This window comes from Anomaloglossus baeobatrachus, chromosome 1 (assembly GCF_048569485.1).
Source record: "Anomaloglossus baeobatrachus isolate aAnoBae1 chromosome 1, aAnoBae1.hap1, whole genome shotgun sequence".
Taxonomy (NCBI): Eukaryota; Metazoa; Chordata; class Amphibia; order Anura; family Aromobatidae; genus Anomaloglossus; species Anomaloglossus baeobatrachus.
In genome coordinates, this window is record NC_134353.1 from 775,896,411 (window position 1) to 775,919,677 (window position 23,267).

Below are 23,267 nucleotides of genomic sequence, written 5' to 3' on the forward strand. Positions count from 1 at the left end.
ACTTTAACAAGATTCCCAGTGCTGGCATTGGCCACACAGCCCCAAAGCAGGATGGAACCTCCACTAAATTTTACTGTGGGTAGCAAGTGCTTTCTTGGAATGCCGTGTTTTTTTGCCTCCATGCATAACGCCTTTTTGTATGACCAAACAACTCAATCTTTGTTTCATCAGTCCACAGGACCTTCTTCCAAAATGTAACTGGCTTGTCCAAATGTGCTTTTGCATGCCTCAGGTGACTGTTTGTGGCGTGCTTGCAGAAACGGCTTCTTTCGCATCACTCTCCCATACAGCTTCTCCTTGTGCAACGTGCGCTGTATTGTTGACCGATGCTTTGGAGGTGGTCTGTGGATTGTCCTTGACTGTTCTCACCATTCTTCTTCTCTGCCTTTCTGATATTTTTCTTGGCCTGCCACTTCTGGGCTTAACAAGAACTGTACCTGTGTTCTTCCATTTCCTTACTATGTTCCTCACAGTGGAAACTGACAGTTTAAATCTCTGAGACAACTTTTTGTATCCTTCCCCTGAACAACTATGTTGAATAATCTTTGTTTTCAGATCATTTGAGAGTTGTTTTGAGAAGCCCATGATGCCAGTCTTCATAGGAGACTCAAATAGGAGAACAACTTGCAAGTGGCCACCTTAAATACCTTTTCTCATGATTGGATACACCTGCTTATGAAGTTCAAAGCTCAATGAGGTTACAAAACCATTTTAGTCCTTTAGTAAGTCAGTAAAAAGTAGTTAGGAGTGTTCAAATCAAGAAATTGATAAGGGTGCCCATACTTTTGCACCGGTCAAAATTTGTTTAAATGCGGACTGCACATTTTCTGTTAGTACAATAAACCTCATTTCAATCCAGAAATATTACTCAGTCCATCAGTTATTAGATATATGAAACTGAAATAGCTGCTGCAAAAACCCAAATTGTTATAAAGAGAAAAGGTTAACATAAATATGGGTGCCCAAACTTTTTCATATGACTGTATCTTACATTTCCACCACCTGGTGGAAAACAACGGAGTTAGCATTTTTATCTCAAAAACAGAACGGGATAGAAAAAAAAAGTGAATTACAAAGTTGTAGGGCATCATCAATACAATATGAATCGACACCTTGCATACTGAAATGCTATGATATGAAACCCATGACCCCCCCAAACCATTGAATGCTGGTCACGCATATGGCGCTCATTTAACTTTGATGCTCAAAGTGGCCACCGTCAGCTGCAATGCACATCTGGACTCTTGACAGCATACTGTATCTTGCTGCACGTTGTGCAATATGGTAGGTGACACATTTGCACAAGCATCTGTGATATGTTGTCGTAGGTCCTGCAGTGTTGGTGGAGGAGTCACATACACCTGCTATTTGATGTGACCTCTCAGAAAGAAGTCCAGTGGGGTCAGGTCAGGTGAGCATGCAGGCCACTCCATGCAGCCACCATACCCAATGACTTGTAGGAAAGTGTCCATGAGGTATCGCTTCACGTCTGCAGCCTTGTAAGTTTTACTCTAATCATAGCTTTTCTGTTTGCAAGGTGTCGATTCGGATTGAATTGATGATGCCCTACAACTTTGTAATTCACTTTTTTTCTCTATCTCGTTCCGTTTTAGAGATAAAAATGCTAACTCCATTGTTTTCCACCAGGTGGTGCAATAGGTGGTTTCATTGCGTAGCGCATGGATACTTTACTATACCTAGACACCACTTCTATGCCTATAGCTGCCGCCGTTCTCAAGTTAATGGCAGTATACAGGATATGAGTGGACACACTGTATACATGTTTGTATATTGTCCACAGCATATTGACAACTATACATAAAATTTATATAGCTTTTTTTGTAGTTTCTTGTTTATGACCCTAGTATGCTCCATGAAAGGGGAAAGGAGAATGAGGTGATGTCTGAAGAAGGGAGCATGGCCAGAGACAGCCATTTTCGGATACCGCACTTCACGCTCAGTAAAACCCATTTCCAGTACATCAATTCCTTAAAATTGACAAGTATATTTATAAGGCTCAGTTCATTTTCAGAAAACTATATGCCGGGTGTGAATTCTGGAACATCTCCATAATCTGTTTAAAGATTAATAAAAATGAAATCCCTATTAAGAATCTAATGAACTTAATATAAAAAGTGGCTGATATATTTATATACATCATTTACTGTAAAATATGCAAACAAATCTATAGCATTAAGTTTTACAATATGCATCAGTCGATTAAAAAAATATAAAAGGTACAACATTTACAAATAGGTTTCGGGAGAAGGGCAGCATGCTGGCAGTAATAGAAGCAGAGCTAGCTTGTATAATTCGCACTATGGTTTTACTGGCTGTCATGTAAAAAATATCTGCAAAAATGTTAAAGCAGATTATACTGGAGAACAGCTCATCACTGTTAATCTATATAAATATGCCAGCTTTGCGCTTCCTTGAAAATTCTTTAAGTAAAGCACATATTAAAATTCCCAACCCAGAAAAATGAAGAATCTAAGTGAGTTAAGGATCCCCAATGATATGCTGGATCCTCTTGTCTTCTATAACTTGTGTGCATCTTCTCTGGAAATTAATCATATACTGTATTGGTAACCTCTATTATGTGTTCCTTGTTGTTGCAGGACATCTCAATCTGATCTAATAATTCATGGGTCCCACTTCATCATTGCCTTTGTGTCTGTCTTTTGTCTCAATTTGTATATTTTGCACCTTTTTTTCTGTTTGCACGCGGATATCAGAGAAAACAGTTAAATTAAAGAGAATCTATCAGGTCATTTTTGTGTAGCATACTAACAGTATCCTGAAATAGAGGTTGGGCAGCCCTTTCAGGATATATACGTTTTATTCCTGCACTTTGTCCCATCGTGTTGCTGTAAGCTCTTGAAAATTTACAGTCATGCGCCGGCTAGTCACATGTATGCCTAATGTATATTCACCCCTTCCTCCGCCCATAATCCCGCCCACCCCTCTGTGTAGTGTCAGTGATTGGTGCAGTCAGACTCCCAGTATTACACCATTTATTACAGCAAGTGAATATATTCTGCAGCTGTGACACGCCTCCTTTAGCAGCAAACCATTGGTGTATTTGTCTTGCAATATTGTACTAGATCTGCTCAGCTTTATGTTGCAGACCTTGTGTATTTTGCTCTGTGGTTTGTGCTCCATCTACACTGTTCAGCACTGTAAGGATCCTATTTGTATGGAAAATAAACAAAGAAAGGGAGCGCACTGTGAAAATACGTGGTAGTATGGTGGAAAAAAATTATGGGACAAATAGCCACTCACCTATTGGGGTTGTACACCCCTGCACATCCCCAGTACAGGCTTGTTTGGAGTAGATAATGTTGATGGAGGGATCCGTACACCGCTGGCCTCTGTTGCTGCCGCTCACACAGTACTTCCAGGTAGTATCACGTGACCAGACTCTACCGGAATTGCATCACCACAGGTCCTAGCATGTGGCTTCCAGGTTACCGGGTAACCACAGGTCCTCAAGCCAACTTCACAACAATAGGACAATACCCGGAGCTGCTACTGCCGCTAATCCCTCAAGAAGAGGGACAAGAGTATATTGGAGAAGAATTTTAACTGGTCGTATAGATTGCTGGGGTGAAAAATAATCTTAGTAAATGAATGGAATAACAAACCTTTATTATCCCTCTAACTAGCCACAATGCGTTTTGATAGACAGAGCTATCTTCATCAGGTGATATTCCACCTGATGAAGATAGCTCTGTCTATTCATACAACTGGTTACAATTCCTTCACCAGGATCCTGTTGGTGGCTGTCAGCTCAGATTTTATGTCAGTCACCTCCTAGTTTGCAGACTGGATGGCCAAGAGAGAAGGGAGATAGCGCAGCATGGTGAGTGGAGTGCACACACCTGGATCTGTGCATGGCACCACATCCTCCACAGAAGGATCGCGCAGCACTGCAGGAGACACAGCTTTACAGACAGACAGAGGTGCCATGTCTTCTGCAGTGTTGCACGTTCCTACAGAAGAGGAGGCAATGCTGTGTGCAGCTCCCGGTATGTGCGCTCTACTCACCATGCTGCTCTGTCGCTCTTCTCCTTAGGCCGTTTTGCTAATTGAGAAAATAAAACCACTATTAATTATTTTGCATTGTTTGAAGCATTTTTATTCTACATACCGTAGTTCTAAAAATATTCACAGAGCTGTGAGGTATTCTTCAAGCAATTTCATAGTTTTATTAAATACACACATGGCTCAAACAGACATTTTTAAAATCTTACAGCATTCATATATTGTGTTTGGACAATATGTATAAAGCTAACATTATTGTCTTGCTTTACTAAATAACATTAATGTATATTACGTAGTAGGACCAGCAGTAAGGCCTCATTTCCACATCAGTATTTTTGATCATTAGTTCATCAGTGTTTGCCAAAGCCAGCCATGTCTCCAAAACACAGAACAGGCGTCCATCTTTCAATTTCAGATTTTTTTTGTAGGTTCCACTCCTGGTTTGATGCAAAAATAGTGACTTGTGAATGAGCCCAAAACCGTATATATAGTGGCATTTCTGAGTTGATTTATACCAGATCGGCTAGAAGTGGGCTTACCTGTCTAACTTACTGTAGAAGAAATATTTACGGTAATTCTAAATTCCTTGCTGCTACACATTAGTAAAGGAAGAATTCATATTAGGTATAATATAAATTCCGCTATGCTAAAACTCCAGCGATGTGACATATTTACCGCCGTATATCAATAGAGTCTCAAGTGGAACTATGTTTTTAATGCCATTGATTAAACGATAGTGATTTATTGTGGCTGGGTTAAAATAAATATATTATATAAAGCTATTCCAAACCACATGGGAGAGGGACTTTCTCAGCTAAATAAATCAAGTTGCAGAGACTGTACAGGGTGTATTTGGCTTTGCTAAGATTAAATCGTATTTATTTGATTTCCTGTGAGAAAATATGGAGAGCTATGACTTCATATACATGGCATATTCATATAGCGCATTTAAGGATCTCTATAGTGATATTCAGCAATATATCATTTAAAAGTCTGGGGGAAAAGACACTTAGCACTTCGACATTTCAAAGTGACTAAAGGCCGCCTTACACGCTGCGACATCGCTCAAGCGATCTCGTTGGGGTCACGGAATTGGTGACGCACATTCGGCCGCATTAACAATGCCGTTGCATGTGACACCTTTGAGCGATTTTGCATTGTTGCAAAAACGTGCAAAATCGCTCATCGGTGACATGGGGGTCCATTCTCAAATATTGTTGCTGCAGCAGTAACGAAGTTGTTCCTCGTTCCTGCGGCAGCACACATCGGTACGTGTGACACCGCAGGAATGAGGAACCTCTCCTTACCTGCCTCCCGCCCGCAATGCGGAAGGAAGGAGGTGGGGGGATGTTCGTCCCGCTCATCTCCGCCCCTCCGCTTCTATTGGGCGGCGGTTCAGTGATGCAGCTGTGATGTCGCTGTGACGCTGAACGAACTGCCCCCCTTGAAAAGGAGGCGTTTCGCCGGTCACAGCGACGTCGCAGGGCAGGTATGTAGTGTGACGGGTCTGGCTGATGTTGTGTGCCATGAGCAGTGATTTGCCCATGTCGCACAACCGATGGGGGCGGGTACCCACGCTAGCGATATCGGTCACGATATCGCAGCGTGTAAAGTGGCCTTTACACCAGTTTTCTGTGTAAACCCTTTGATGAATCAGGGTCTGTTACTGGAACCAAAGGTAACCACTTACATGCGTAAAATTAATTTTCCTATGTTTCTAATATCTGTCTAATTTCACTTCGTTCTATGTGATTTAGTTTAGAAAACAAGGTCTTGTCAAAGTGTTATGGATTTAGATCTTCTACAGATGGTCAAAAAAATTGATATTGAATCATGATTTCAACATCATAGAACAAAGCCCGAGAGTAGATGTCTCCCCATATGTCACAAGCAGTGAACCGGCCTGGTGGTCATCCTAATATTCATACAAAAAAATAGTTTAATTTTGCAGAAGGAATAATGAGAAGAGTGTACCTACACTTCTGTAATGGAATATCTCTAGTCTTTGACTTTAGTTGACTTTCTTTCTTCTCAGAGTTTATTAAAGTATCCATCAGTGGGCCCTAACTGAAAAGTTAGGGCATATGCGTATGGCATCTTTTAGACACCGGAGTACCCGTCATGATTTTAAAGCCAAAGACCCTTCAGGAAAACTCCATTTGTGTGGCAGCTTTGCTTCCGGCTTTTTTTTTTCCAAGCAGATATTGCCTGAAGAATGCTCCAGTCACGTCCTTTAGCCGCTTCACAACATTTGGAACCAGAAGCTGAGGATGAAAAAGACATAACATACGCAGAGCAAGTCATTTTGACATTCTTGTGCATATTTTCCCTTTGGTGTTTTCTTAGCACTTTAAAAAGCCGTCCTGTGCACATACCTTTTTACAAAGGGTGCCAAGAAAGCTCAATTGAATGCTGTCAGAGCAAATGATGAGCCACTACAATTAATTTCTTATAAGTTAACTATCTTACAACAAATTTATTAGACTTTATTGATGATATGTTCTATCTACAACGGTTACTACAAAGATTTTGCTGAAAGTAAAAATGGATATGTGCGATGTGTATTGAGTTAAACCTCAGAAAAATTTCATAAGTTGGACCCAAGAAACTCCAGTACACTTCTGACAAGGGACTTCACTGATGCAAGTCAATGGGGCATTCCACCAACACGTTCACAGGCCTTTTCCTCTTCAGTGATGTGAGGTGGACAGAGTACATACCCCAAAAGAATTTCATTCTAATTTTAATCATAATTAAGTTTATAATATGGTTAACTTATCAGAATTGGCAGTTCTTTAGTGAAAGATGATTCCGGTGCTTTACATTCATTGTGGCAGCATTCTCAACTGTCCGTGGAAACTGTCCAACTCAGAATATAAGTATGTTCCAATCTGCTTGTATGCAGGAGACATCGATGAAAAATTTTTGTAGTATCAGATTTATCATAAAACTATGTTGTTTTTCTTCCAGCACTTTCAATGATCGGCCAATGTGCAGGATTTGTCATGAAGGAAGTAACCAAGAAGACCTTCTCTCCCCATGTGAATGTACTGGAACACTAGGGACAATACACCGCAGCTGCCTGGAGCACTGGCTTTCATCCTCCAACACAAGCTACTGTGAACTCTGTCACTTCAGGTTTTCTGTGGAGCGTAAGCCTAGACCATTAGTAGAGGTGAGTAAATAATGCATATTGTCAAACTTCCTAACATATACTTCCAAAAACAATGCTGGAAATATATATATGATGTGTGGACGCAGATTGTTGGCTTCAGGAGTAGAATATCTATCTATATTCTGGTGTATCTTTTATGCTGGGTAGAAGCTTGATGCTTCATTATCCAAACACATTGGGATCAAGGATTGATTGGGGACCAACTGCTGGGACCCCCAGTGGGAATACGGCATGGTATAAGTAGCTCCGCTGCCAAATTCTGTGGTGGTAAAAAATGCTGCTTTACGATTGTTATGATCTAGGACCAGATTCTGGGGAATATTGACTGAATATCTGGCAAAGCACTGCTTTTACTTGTAGTCCTTTTTGAGCAGTTTGTGCACAGCAAGCACTAGTTTAATGAAAAAGCAAGATAGCCCGCGTGCCGCCAACTGCAGCTCCTATGCAGAGTGGAACAGTAGACTGCGCTCCATATAGGAAGTGACCATGATAGCAGAGCACAGTTTAATAATTATACTGAGCGTTGCCATCTGGGTTGCTGCATATGCAGAGCACAGCAGCATGACACAGTAATTTAGAGTCCTGCACTGCAGCATGGGCAGCGATAGAGATACTGTGTGATCGGCTGTGCAGTCCTTAGTGAATAAGATTGAAGACCCTAAACAATATTGAATAGGGCAGTAGCACTATTAACTGGGCACACTTGAGTAGGCAGTGGCACTATACTAAATAAACTCAAGGCACACTAAGTATTCATGGGTATTGCTGTGCTCTGTAGCTCTCCGAATCAATCTTTTGTAGCCAGGCTGCAGGACAAAAAAATTACAAATTTGGGTTGGGAGCTGTTTGGCCAGAAGAGGGTCAACATTCTACTTGTCTTTTCCATTTAAAGGAACACGTAAATGGAATTCATGTCCAAAATGAATTTACTGATAGAAACCAAGGCAAAGGGGCGCCAATGACTGGTATGGGGTTCATCTGGGTTCTGCTTAGTATCTGTTTCTACAAAGAGAATATTTGAACTTAGCCTTATCTTACATGGGTATTTTCTTAAAATACAATACATTTGCTTGTAGAATAAGAGGTTCAAATACTGAATTGGTGGAAGGGACATGGGGACTGTTAATGATCCACTGGTCAGGGGTCGCAAAATACGTGCCATGCCCTAGGTGCTGCTACCTAACCTACCCTTATTTGATTTTGGGAAAAAAACCTTTTATGCAGTGTGATGTAATAGTCACGCTGCCCTCATGAGGGCCAACATTTTTCCTCCTGTTCATTTTCTGAAACTTGCTGCAGATCCATTGGGTTTTGATGAAAACACGGATAAACTGTCTCTGATTTTTCAGTAATATTGCTGTATGTCAAGTAGTTTATAAAGGATACATTCACATATACCAATAATTACTGATGAAGAAGCAAACTGCACCGCTTCTGGAAAAAGTAACTGAAAATATCACAACACACTCTCATCTCTTATTCCGAGGAACATGGTTACAAGGAGTGTTTTTCATTCTGGAGGACTTTTTCTGTTCTCATTACGCAGACAAGCTGTTGACGAATGTGCAGTGGGTATTGCTTAATTGTCCCTGTGGTGGCGCTGCAAGAAAACGGAACTTTTACTGCCAAGTATTTCAGCACAGTGTAGCTGATTGGTGGGGATCCCAGTAGGCTAACACTTTACGATCAGCTAATTGTTTAGGGACCATTTTAATCACTTGTCATTACGGCCCATTGGGATAGGCTAATAAATTGGGAACGAGTGTTCATTCGGAACATTCAACTACCAGTTGTCGGCTTGTCTGTGTAGGACAGTAATCAAACAATGAACATAGTAGTGCAGTCAGCCATAATTGAAAGACCGCTAAGCCATTATTGTCCAATGTGGACAGCCCCTTTTGTAGACAGGTAGTCACCAGATCAAACTAAGATGTCTCATTATGACAAGATCTACTTTCTAGTTGTCTATTGAACAGAAATTTCCATCACAGGATTCATCTTGGAAATGCATTTTAGCAAAGCCATAGTGGTATATTTTTATGTGTTATTTTATTTTATTTTTTTTATTTAATTTTCTCACATTTTGTAATACAGTTTAATTAGTGAGCATGCGTTCCCAGGTTGTCAAGTTAAAGAAAATCCCTTCTGAGCTGAAGTGTTAGCTGCTGGCAGGGGGTTGATGTAGCTGGTTACAGCTAAATGTTAATATAGACTAGCATTTTTATTACTTAATTGTGTGTGTACTCAATTTAACTGACCAAACCTTAGCATTATTTTTGTTTTTACTGTTCTTGGACTACCTGGTATATAAAACAATAATTCACTTGTACCATGTTGTTTCACCCAAAATTAAGGCTAAATTTTTTTAACATTGAAGCAGTAAAGATTGTTATATTGTGCTACGCTATTCTATAGCCATTCATCACTATTGTATCTATGCTTCTATTTTCACCTTTGAACCTCAGACTACCGGAATCCCATTGAATCTTTTAAGTGATTTCACGAAGAATTATTGTTCCTTAAACTGTACTTTGTCAAGCTCCCTGGCTGTACGATAGTTGCATTGGGTTTTGTTTTAAACAGTTATTTCCCGATAATATGCGCCGGCATACCTGGGCACAATAGGTGGGTGTACCGTTCTTGGCAGCACAATTTCTGTTCTAACAATAGACACACAAGAGGATTCTTTACTCTCATGATGCCGGTGATCACATTTTCATTTCTTACTACATACATCATGAAGTATAAAGGCAGACATGTTTTTATGTCGTTGTGAAGAATTACATATTGCACACAAAGTATTCTACAGGGTTTCACATACAGTTTGCTTATTGGTCTTATGTGACTGATAATTAAAGCACAACAGTAATCAAGTAGATTAATGTTATCGTGAAGGGATTCTCCAGCTTTTAACACTGTCATTTTTAGGTCCAGATTGCGCTAGACGAAACAACTGAAATTAAGTTGTTCTTTCAAACTCTGAGGGGAGGTCAAATTGAGAGGAAAGATCTATCTCATCTCTCTCCACCGAGCCTAAGGGGTACTTTACACGCTGCGACATAGCTGCCGATATATCGTTGGGGTCACGTTGTTAGTGACGCACATCCAGCGCCGGTAGCGACATCGCAGCGTGTAATACAAATGAGCAACAATCAACGAGCGCAAAAACGTGCAAAATCGTTGCTTGTTGACACGTCGTTCATTTCCATAATATTGGTGCTGCGGCAGGTACTATGTTGTTTGTTGTTCCTGCGGCAGCACACATCGCTATGTGTGACGCCGCTGGAACGACAAACATCTCCTTACCTGCCTCCACCGGAAAAGGAGGAAGGAAGGAGGTGGGCGGCATGTTCCGGCCGCTCATCTCCTCCCTTCCTTTTCTATTGGGTGGCGGTTCAGTGACTCTGCTGTAACGTCGCTGTGACGCTAAACGAACCGCCCCCTTAGAAAGGAGGCAGTTCGCGGGTCACAGCGACGTCGCAGAGCAGGTATGTGCGAGTGACGCTCCCGTAGCGATAATGTTCGCTACGGCAGCGATCACACGATATTGCATGTACGATGGGGGTGGGTGCTTTAGCGCTCGACATTGCTAGCAATTGCTAGCGATGTCGTAGCGTGTAAAGCGGCCTTAAGGCCGAGGCCACATAATAACCGATAATGTTCGCTACGGCAGCGATTACCACATGTCGGCCGTACGACGGGGGCGGGTACAATCGTGCTCAACATCGCTAGCAAATGCTAGCGATGTCGCAGCATGTAAAGCCCGCCTAAGACCTGGACTATACAGTGTGTCCACCCATATTCTGTCCACCACCATTAACTTGAGAACGGTGGCAGCTATAGGCATAGAAGTGGTGTCTAGGTATAGTAAAGTATCCATGCGCTACGCAATAAAACCACCTATAGCACCACCTGGTGGAAAACAACAGTGTTAGCATTTTTATCTCAAAAACGGAACAAGATAGAAAAAAAAATGAATTACAAAGTTGTAGGGCATCATCAATTCAATACGAATCGACACCTTGCATACAGAAATGCTATGATTAGAATGTGTAAAACTCACAAGGCTGTGGACGTGAAGCAATACCTCATGGAGACCTTCCTACAAGTCATTAGGTATGGTGGCTGCGTGGAGTGGCCTCCACGCTCACCTGACCTGACCCCATTGGACTTTTTTCTGTGAGGTCACATCAAACAGCAGGTGTATGCGACCCCTCCACCAACATTGCAGGACCTACGACGTCGTATCAAGATGCATGTGCAAACGTGTCACCTACCATATTGCAGCTGACGGTGGCGACTTTGAGCATCACAGTTAAATGAGCGCCATATGCGTGACCAGCATTCAATGTTTTTTTGGGGGGGGTCATGGTTTTCATATCATAGCATTTCTGTATTCAAGTTGTCGATTCGTATTGAATTGATGATGCCGTACAATTTTGTAATTCACTTTTTTTCTCTATCTCGTTCCGTTTTCGAGATAAAAATGCTAACTACGTTGTTTTCCACCAGGTGATGCTATAGGTGGTTTCATTGCGTAGCGCATGGCTACTTTACTATGCCTAGACACCACTTCTATTTCTATAGCTGCCGCCGTTTTCAAGTTAATGGCAGTGGACAGGGTGTGGGTGGACACACTGTAAAATCCTCTATTTTACTAGAGCAATGGTTGAACATGTGCAACTATTTTCCATTTGTTGTCAATGGCACTGCCAGAGATAACTTTCTACAATGCTTGGCTATGTCTATCATTCCAACAGGCAATAAATGCAAAGGCGGTTTACATGCTCCACCATCACTCTATCCAAGTGGGGGTCTTCACAGCCTCATTCTCAGGATTGGCAGTGGTCCCAGTGATGAGACCACCAGTGAGTTAACAACCTGTCCTTGTTACAAACGTTTAATTTAATTGTAGTTTCCTAATAGCGCATGTGGACATCATAGAGGGTGGTTTGTACTCAGGATTCCCCCTTCCTGCCACAGTAGAAAACATTAACAAAGAGGACTTCTTGCCTATCTAAGTATTACATGGTCAACCATTCATTTGACTAATGTGTATGATTCTCAATTTTCCCTCAGTAGTTGATAAAGTGGACTTGTATGGGTATTACCAGCAGTTTGTTGAGGATTTTTTAATCAGATCCTGTGGTGATCAGCAGCAGACTGTCAGGGCCAGCTGCAATTGAAATATTGGTTGTCAACTTGAGAAACTCCCTTTTGAAAGGATAATGCTCTGTCTTGTCACAGCTGCCATTAGAAGAAACCTAGGAGCTCACTACATACTGTTTAATTATTCAGTTTTATGTATAAATTGAATGCAGTATGATCCTCTGCTCTACTCAACGGAGGCTTCAGGCAGCCTGATCTATTTGTTTTATTTCTTTAAAACTGAAGTCTAATCTATAGAATTCAGAGCTTTCTATTAGAAATACAGAGCTCTTACCACTATGAAACATATTAAGACATCAATATGGGTCAAACATTAATGAAAAGATCAACTGTTACAGGCGAGAATGAATTGCTTTTTCTCTGCAATGGTTGTTATCCTTAAAGGGGTGGTTCATTAGTTAGCATTACTGGCCACATCGATATAACATTGAGAAACAAGGCTTCTCTCAAATACCTTGTGTTGACAATAGTGCCTGTGAGCGGCGCTATTGCGGTCTGCTCATCCTCATCGCGTGACCCCCGGGCTCCGTGACCTCTGATGTCCAGTGATGTCACGTCAACTTCCAGTTGACCTGACACCATCAAATCCAACCCCAGTCTCTGTGAGTGACTGGGCTGTGTGCGGCGTTTCACTGCTTATCACAGCGCAGTGTCACTGCCAAGCATCTCCCTGCTCGCACTTTACTGCAGTGCGCCGCCCACAGCCCAGTCACTCACAGAGACTGTGTCCCGCCTCAGAGATGTCAGGTCAACTGGAAGTTGACGTGACTTCACCGGACATCAGAGGTCACAGAGCCTGGGGTCACGTTTTTGAGATGAGTGGACCGCAATAGCGCCACTCGCAGGCACTATTGCCAACACGTCTTTGAGAGAAACCTTGTTTCTTAATGTTATATCAATGTGGCTTGGAAAACTAATTAGTGAATCACCTCTTTAACCCTTGTCTGGAACCATGGGGTCATTGTGACCCCATGCAGATTGGTGCAACTAGTCATTTTTCTTCATGGTACCAGGGTCTCTATACACAATCGTTCATCTGCAATAATGTAGTCAGCTATCATTACTGTACATTAGAGTTGGTGCGAATCGATTTGCATGTTTCAGTCTATTGGCATCGTCACGGCACAATGACGATGATATGCTAGACTTGCTAATCAAAGAAAGAGATGTGGGTGCCATCCGGTAAGAGATAGTTCTCCTGTTCACATCAAGCGGTCACTGACCACTGTCATGGCCGATGAACTGGGATTAAAAATGTATTGGCACCAACTCTACTGTACATACAAGAAGTCAGAAGACATTTACAGGATTGTCAATATATAAATCACAGACACATTTTTGCATGTCAAAAAGTTTGAGGAGCATTTTTATGTCAGATTCATCAACCCTAATCTTAATATTTGGAATTATACCAGCATATGCTAGTTGGTAATAATCTGCAATCTAGTAAGGCTAAGTTTAGATATCCTTGTGTGTGCCAATACAGGTCATGCTTCATTTGTGCTACTACTATTCAAAGTGCACCAATAAAGGTGCCATAAAAAATATTCACAAATCCTTTTTCAAGTCACCATACAATAGTATTCACAGTGCGTACAATTATTCTAACACTTGTAAATCGGAATAGAATGAACTTAAATTAATATGTATTTCCCCTTTTCTTGTCAGCTACATCACACTAATGTTACACCTCACATTGACATTTTTCTTTAGGAGGTTGTGTCATCATCTACCGTAAATGTAACGATTCTATAGAAAGAAGCTCTGAAACATGTCAGCAATGAGACCAGGTATATGTAGGGTTATGGTAGAATATTAGATTATATACCACGTGAATGTGTTTTATAGGATTGTAGGTATGCAAGGTGCTGCAGTAGTATATGAAGATGCATAGTTGAGGATAGAATTTTAATCAGATTGTTTTTCATATTGCATGAACACTTCTTGCCAAGTCATTTTCACCGTGTCCAAGAAACAGATGTATGGATTGTTCTTTAGGGTCTAAATATAAAGGCGCATGAAGGGAATGTTGCTTTAGAAACCTATTTCTTAATACCCAAGCATAGAATTCTGAGTTACGAGGAGAACCCCACATGGTGGACCCTCATCTTTTACCGGCAACCGAGAGTACCTACAAAGCAACTCTTGCTCTGTAACTCATAGCTCATTTGGGCTTTACACTGATAGCCCGTTAATCCCAAAGAATATCATGTAATGCTTGACTTACTCTATCGAGGAGCTGTAAAGAAACTGAAAACATGGGGAGATTTCTGAAACTGTCTAAAAGGAAAATGGTTTCCAATAGTATCCAAGTGTATTGCAGTTTTTATTTCTTATTCTGCTCTTGAAAGTTGAAAAATACATGGTAATTGTTTGCTATGGGCAACAAAGGCAGTTTTGTTAATTTTTTTAGACATTTTCCTAACTCACACCTCATTGTCCAGATAGCAACCGGTCACTGGGGATTGATAGCTAAACAAGGAGTGGCACACGGTAGCCAGAGCTCATTCTATCACTAGATTGTTGAGCTCTAGTCAAACCTTTCTTTTTAGGTTTAGGTGAAAGTGAACTATAAAGAGAGTAATGCTTGCATTATTCTCACCGAATAAAGGTAGAATGCCGTGATGGCATCTGAATGCAACTTTTTTTATTTGCCTTTTTTATGTGCAAAATGACTCTTGCACTTTTGTTTGTTCTTTCATCTAAAAGCAGTTATTCTCACGAGACGCAGAGACCTCATACCGTCTGCCAAAAAAATCCCTTATTCTACACAAATCTTATTCTCGCATGATTTAATGCCTGCCGGAAATTCACTCCAATTTTACTTTTGATAAGCTTCATGACTGATTGAGATCTTTCCATATCTGTCCAACGTTCCTCTAAGAGATGCAGACAAGGAGCTGAAATTAGAATGTAGATTCAGTGTCTGTTCCGTGGATGACGAGGAATTTGCCAGATTAAAGTCCAGACCGACTAAATCACATCATTATAATTGTTTTTTATCCTCCTTGTCCTGATTATTCATGTCATCTTCTTTTTCTGCTGTAAAAGATAACAGTTCAATCTTGACTTTAACATCTCAGAAATTAACACATTCGGCACTGGATGGGTTCATCATGAGCCTCCGGTTCATTACATTGCAAACTAGATCAAACGCATTATTGATTACTACATAAAAATCTCCTATATCACCTACAGGGTGATGACATTTCAGGCAGGTCTTTGCTTATTTTCCTTAGTTTACTCATCTTTGGGGGGCTGAATATAGAATCACATTTTATCGGTTTCCTACAGCTTATGTTTTCACATAATGTCAAGCTGCATTGCAAATGTCTAAAGTCTTTTTTGACCTTTATGTTAATGCTCTGAGAGAATTATTAACAAAGGTGAAAATCCAGAAAAAGGGCGATCAAAAGTCTGTGAACTGTTACAGATTTATTAAGAAGGGATAATTATCATTTTAATTATTCACTGCTAATGACGTAACAATTTCAAATGTTATACAGATCCGGAAATAGCAATTCCTTTGTCCACGTCTTGTCACCTTGGGCATCTTATGTCAATCTAAAAACACATTATATTGAACTTAATTATACAGGAACATGGTGAGACTAAATGTGATGCGCTCTGTACATCACTGTCAATGTCGTTTTCGTAAAAGTTGACAATAATCATTACGATGTTTAAAAATCTGTCATCATGCGGTGTTCTGATCGGCATTCGCTAAGTGTCATGGGGGTGTCGGACTCTGTTCACACTGGAGACACTAAAAAGGCAACCTGATGTCTCTTAGGGTAGTGTCACACATCCGGCTTTTTGGCGGTTTGCCGGATTCGGCGCTGTTATGATCGCTGCTTAGCTGTCAAACACAGCCGACGCGTCGCTGTGCTACATGTGCAGAGAGCAGTGAGCCGCGCACACTCCTTAGCTCTGGCTCCCTGCACTCCTAGCTACAGTACACATCGGGTTAATAACCCGATGTGTACTGCAGCTACATGTGCACAGAGCAGGAGCCGACACTGGCAGCGAGAGCGGCGGACGCTGGTAACGAAGGTAAATATCGGGTAACCAGGGAAAGGTCTTCCCTTGGTTACCCGATGCTTACCCTGGTTACAGCTTACCGCAGCTGCCAGATGCCGGCTCCTGCTCCCTGCTCGCTTCATTTCGTCGCTCTCTCGCTGTCACACACAGCGATCTGTGCGTCACAGCGGGAGAGCGATAACCAAAAAATGAAGCTGGACATTCAGCAACGACCGGCGACCTCACAGCAGGGGCCAGGTCGTTGCTGGATGTCACACACAGCGACAGCGATGGGATGTCGCTGAAACGTCACAGAAAATAGTGACGTAGCAGCGACGTGGTTGTCGTCGTCGCTGTGTGTGACACCACCCTTAGTTGTTCAATCAGAGTCAGGCGTCGGCTGTTTGATATTCACTTCTATCAGTTCAGCAGGAGTTAATCCCTGCTGGCTTGTGAGCCTCTGCTGGAGCTCAGGTTGCTAATGACCACTCACAGCTGCTTCCAACCTTTATAAGGTGCTGGATCCGATTCCTCATCACCAATTGTAGCTCCAGCAATTCCGGTCTTTAGTGTGTAGTCCAGTTTCTGGTGATCACTTGTCTGCTTCGTTAATGGTGTGGAAATATCCCTGTTGTCAGTTTATTTCCACCCTGTATCTTAATATCTTTCTGTGCACGTATTGTCTCCCATGTCTGATTGCAGTGTGTATGTGTTTGAGTTCTCCCCTGTCTGCATTATTTGTGGGGTTTGTTACTTTGGTCCCGGCACCCCCAGGGGTGGGGAAGAGGGGATGTTAAGCCTGGGTTCGGACAGGAGTTAGGGTCACGCTGGCGCTCCAGACCTCTCCACCTTTCGCCATACCTTTGGGATAAGGGACAGTGCAGGGTCAGTCTAGGTGCCCCTGCTTCAGTTACCCATCACTCCAGTGACATCTGTACACATTCTTTGCCAATATATTTAACTGAAGGACCCACTGACCATGATGTCAGACACTGTGATATTGTACAATATATACAATTGGATTCCCAAATATTATGAAATAAAAACATTTTTGCTTCAATATATCGTCAAAGTTTCACAGTTATACATTATGGAACATAACGTTAACAAATCCTCAGTTACTCCTAAGCAATAAGATTAATATATAACTGGAACAAAATACAAAAGAGTTGGAAGAAATTATTACAAAATTGGAATAAAAAGTCAGAATAAAGGACCAAAATATTGAACATGCAAAGTCTATATCAATTTTCTGTGGAATTGGTCTTATATTAAAGCAGAAAGTCCACAAAGAATTCAGTAGACAGAAGAAAAAAGTAAACTCGGCACCACTCAACACTATCACAGTCTGAACGGTGTCATAAGCAAACTAACAGACTAACATCTTTTGTAAGTATCGAATCCAAAGCGAGTGATCTGTGAGTGAAAAAGTGCCTATTACTAGAGATGTGCGAAACCTAACAGTAGTGTTTGGTGATCGTACCGAACATGGTCTTTATGAAAAAAAAATCAGTGTTTGAGGTCTGAGTTCGAGTGCTTTACGTATGCAAACCACTCGAGCAATCACCGTTGTGCTTGTGTACTCTTGGTGCTTGGTCCAGTGTGAGTCGCTTGCAGTGTTTGGCTTGCACTGGGGTAATAACAGATTTATCAGATGTAGTGTGTACAAAAAATAAAAATACTTTGCCCACCCTCCCCCGGAAGTTTTTACATGGCTGGCTGTATGTGGGTGGAGAACCGAACTGCCCAATCGGTGACTTCCACTAGGCCTAAGGTCAAGTCCAGATCTTGATGTGAATTTTTTCTAAAGTCCGGTTGAACCTACCAAACGGAATTTCAACGGGTCCGCTCATCTCTACCCATTACCAATCTGGGGCTGTTTTTTTTATTTACTAAAGAGTGGGCAGCCCAGACTGGGGATTTTACTAAATATGTTATTGTCTAAAGTGATCATAAGTAACACGAAGGGCTCATGCAGACAACTGTACAAACATGTCTGAGTTTTACTGTTTTTTTTTTCACTATACCTTTGAGAAAATCGGATTCCACTCTGATCAAACTCTGATCAGAGTGTGATTAGCACAATCGGATCGATTTTTTTTTTCGGATGTGGAGGAAACGGTCATGTGACCCTATCCTGATGCCCTCAAAATGAGCCTGACTTTTTAGCAAAACTTGGATCCAGACTTTTTGGTTGTGGGATCCCAGCATGCAGACCACACACCACAGCCTTTTTGGCAGTGCAAGAGTGAAATCTTGCTCTTCTCACTTATTCAGTGCTGCCACATACCTTTTCTAAACTATTTCTGAATGGTCTAACATCACAATAGCGATTACCATTCTGTAACAGTAAAGTCCACAGCAGTGCTTGGCTAGTATAAGGAGCAGCTCCAGGTTGGTGATAGGCTCTCTTTAATTTTATTTTACTTTTTTATTTTAGAAACTTTCACATTGCTACTAGAAACCCCCAGACAGTGGTAGTTGTAGTCTGTTACTAAAAAGCAATTAATAGAATGCGGGTAATCTTATTTTAAGTCTACGTATATCTTAGGAATCGGCTTGTTTTCTGTCCCCCTCAAATATAAAGACCTGCATGCTTTAAAAAATGAAGAAGAAAAAAGATTTTTACCCAAAAACATACATCTAATTATAGAATACATATATATGAATCAGGGAAGAAGTCAAAGATTAGTAATGTTATTTTTTTTGTGCTTGCCATTTTGCAAGACTGGCAAAAGGAAGCGCGGGAGCCATACTGGTTGTCATCTTGGAGTTAGCTTTTCAGAAATTGATGTTAAAACTGTCAATATGTCAACAGCTAATGCTGTAAGAGTAAATGACATCCTACTGTGCCAGCAAGAGCCATCAAAGCTATGCCCCTGACAAATCATCCCCATACTGAAGATGAGAGCCCAGGAGGAGAGCAGAAAGCTTGGTTTCCTACGGCATAAAAAAGACTATGGCAGGTCTGTGCTGATGGGATTTTTTTCATACAAATGTTTCTGCTTTTTAGCATTTATTTTGTACAGTCTAGCACTATTATCATTTCTATAATAAACTGGAGGGACACATTAAGGATGTGTAATTAAAGGGAACCTGTCAGGTGCAATATGCACCCCAGAACTACGAGCAGTTCTGGGTGTATATTACTAATCCCTGCCTAACCGTCCCTGTATACACTAGCATAGATAAAGAGATCTTTAAGAAAAGTATTTCTAAAGATCCTTCATGATATGCTAATGAGCGCGGGGACTAGTTCCCTGGGCGTTAGTTCCCTTTGCTAGTCGGCTCCATTAGCATGGTAGTACGTCCCTGTGGGTCCCTGTGGGTGTGCTAACTTGCTAATGAATTTGCAGCATCAGAGGATGATCTTACTCACCTCTCCGCTGCCATCGCCGCCCGACGCTGGATTTCGGCTCCGTGCGCATGACCCTGGAGTTTCGGTCATGCGCACTATGAAGCCTGGTTTACGCGTCCCGGCTTAAAACTGAAGTAGTGCGCATGACCGGAAGTCCGGGATCTTGCGCACTGAGCTTCGCACACCATGCTGTATGCACGGTGTGTGAGGCGTAGTGCTGCGGTATAATCCCCTGTAGTGATAAAACACTATAGGGCAGTATAGAAACGCAGAAAAAAAATGCAGAAACAATTGAAATGCTGCTTCTTTTTTCAGCAAGAAAATCTACAAGGAAAAAAGCAGCGTGTGCACAGCAAGTCACAATTCTCATAGACTTTGCTGGAATGCTTTTTCCTTGTATTGGTTAAAATAAGCAAGGAAAACACAAAAAAAGCCACCTTGGCACATAGTATTAAAATACAGACAAAAAATAGATTTCTTGAGTTATATGACTTGAAATGCTGGAGCAATACAGACAAAAACACACCTGGCTGCAATCAGTCATATTGTGTTTCATGTTACCCGTGTGACAGGTTCCCTTTAAGAAGATTGACTATACAGAAATAGAGCTGATCAAAGTCATTCAAATCAAATTTGCAGTTTTTTTGCGCATTAGATCTATTTGCATTTTGATTTACGCAAATCACCTAACAAAATTACTACTATCATTTCAAAATTGTTTAAAAGAACAGAGAGTCCTCAGTGGTTGATACCTTTTAATGGCTAACTGAAAAGATGGTAATAATTGCAAGCTTTCGAGACTACTCAGGTCTCTTCATCAGGCATGGTATAACAGAGTCTGAGGACTCTCTGTTCTTATACCATGCCTGATGAAGAGACCTGAGTAGTCTCGAAAGCTTGCAATTATTACCATCTTTTCAGTTAGCCATTAAAAGGTATCAACCACTGAGGACTCTCTGTTCTTTTAAACAATTTTTTTATCTCTACTGGCTAACACGGTACAAAGATATATTTTACTTGTACTATCATTTCATACATTGCACTATACTTCATCAGACACAGAAGGTGACATGACCTAAGGCAAAACCGCATAGGTTTCCCCATAATGCCTTTTAGCTATCATGTCACATTGTATAGATGAAGAAAGGGATTGATTTGTTGAAAAAAAAAAAATTTGAAAAAAAGTATACATTTTAACAGTGTATGTCTTTTTATCTATTTTATTAGTCCAATTTGACAATCAAACGTGCTACATCTAATCTGTGGTAGTGACTATGGCAGTGGATGGAGTAGAGTACTAGTGCTCTGTTTATAGCTGGCTGTATGTATGCGGAGACCAGTTTGAATAGAGAAACAAGCATTCGAGTATTTTAGAGTTCGCCCATCACTACTCATCACTCCTCTTACAGTAGAATTAATTACCACTGACAGCAACACCAGCAGTTTGGGTTAGCTTTGAGATCAAACAAACTGTTGTGTACAGAACACTAAGGGCGGCTTTGCACGTTGCAACATCGCACATGCGATGTCGGTGGGGTCAAATTGAAAGTGACGCACCTCCGGCGTCACTTTCGAGATCGTAGTGTGTAAATGCTAGATGATACGATTAACGAGCGCAAAAACGTCGTTATCGTATCATCGTTGCAGGCTCCGACTTTTTCATAATTATGCTGCAGCGACAGGTACGATGTAGTTCCTCGCTCCTGCGGCTGCACACATTGCTGTGTATAACACCGCAGGGGCGAGGAACATCAGCTTACCTGCTGCCGGCGGCTATGCGGAAGGAAGGAGGTGGGCGGGATGTTTACATTCTGCTCATCTCCGCCCCTCCGCCACTATTGGCCGCCTGCCGTGTGATGTCGCTATGACGCCGCACGACCCGCCCCCTTAGGAAGGAGGCGGGTCGCCGGCCAGAGTGACGGTTGCAGGGCAGGTGAGTGCATGTGAAGCTGGCGTAGCAATAATTTTTGCTATGCCAGCTATCACAAGATATCGTACCTGCGACGGGGGCGGGGACTATCGCGTGCGACATCGCAGCATCGGCTTGCGATGTCGCAACGTGCAAAGCCCGCCTAAGGCCAAGGCCACATGGGGATTTGTGCAAGTGCTCGTATAACACTCGGCACAGCTTGCAGCACAGCGGGTGCCGAGTGTCATGCAACTGTGGTCCGATCGTGTGATCAGACCACAGTTGCAGAGGGGAGGGCCGGCGCTACGGAGGGGAGGGAGGGATTTATCTCCCTCTCTCCTCCGTTGCCAGCTGATACGAGAATTGCACTGCTCTTGCAATACACTGGTATTACGCAAGAGCAAAGTGATGTTTCTCTCACCCCATAGACTCGTATGGGTGCGAGTGGAACAGGATCACATTGCACCCATAGCATGCTGCGACTGTTTTCTCGGTCCGATGCCCCTAGAGTAATATTGGTCTGAGTGGTATGCAATTTTTTTTTTTTATCGCATTCCACTCGCACTGTTTTTCTCGCCGTGTGTCCTAGGCCTAAAAGGCAGAATTTTAGATTGTTTGTTTTATTGATTAAAAAAAACCCATAAAAAGTTCTGTCATTGCACTGTGCTATTACTAAGGAAGGCCTGAAACACACATCCGTTAAACACGTGCGTGTTTGTCCCGTTTCCGTATGTACCGGAGACACGGACAAACATGCACCAATGTTAATATATCATTGAGGTCACATGTGCATGATTCCATAAGGTCCGTGTGTCCGTGTCCATGATCCGTATGTGTTTCCGTTTTGCACGGAACACGCACACACGGACCCCATGAAAGTCAATGGGTATGTGCGCACAATAACGTGACACGGATGCATCTCTGTATGCTCCGTGTACGTTTTGTGCTTTTTTGTAGCGATGTCGGTCATTCTTTCTTTTTCTGTCTATGTCGGTCAATCTCCCTCAGTCCATCGGTTGGTCTCTCTGTCTTTCTGTCCCTCTCTCACAGTCTGTCAGTCAGTCTCCCCCCTCTCTCATACTCACCGTTCCCCGATCACCGGCGCGGTGCTGCACGTCTGTTCAATAAACTCCGGCGGCTTTTACTATTTTGAAAAAGCCGGCCGCTCATTATTCAATCTCGTATTCCCTGCTTTCCCCGCCCACCGGCGCCTATGATTGGTTGCAGTGAGACACGCCCCCACGCTGAGTGACAGCTGTCTCGCTGCAACCAATCACAGCCTCCGTTGGGCGGGTCTATACTGTGCAGTAAAAAAAAATAATTAAAAAAGAAAACGACGTGCGGTCCCCCCCATTTTGATACCAGCCAGGGTAAAGTCACACGGCTGAAGGCTGGTATTCTCAAGATGGGGAGCTCCACGTTATGGGGAGCCCCCCAGCCTAACAATATCAGCCAGCAGCCGCTCGGAATTGCCGCATACAATAGATGCGACAGTTCTGGGACTCTACCTGGCTCTTCCTGATTTGCCCTGGTGCGTTGGTAATCGGGGTAATAAGGAGTTATTGGCAGCCCATAGCTGCCAATAAGTCCTA

General features: G+C 42.1%; 1 protein-coding gene across 3 annotated transcripts in view; it reads left to right on the plus strand.

Annotated features, from left to right (window-relative positions):
- Positions 1-23,267, plus strand: part of MARCHF3 (membrane associated ring-CH-type finger 3) — a 268,488-nt gene that overhangs the window by 177,213 nt on the left and 68,008 nt on the right. For all 3 annotated transcript variants that reach the window (XM_075324814.1, XM_075324800.1, XM_075324806.1), the window contains one exon: positions 7,015-7,219. In XM_075324814.1, the coding sequence (XP_075180929.1) occupies positions 7,015-7,219 (205 nt within the window). The remainder of the gene's footprint in view (positions 1-7,014; positions 7,220-23,267) is intronic.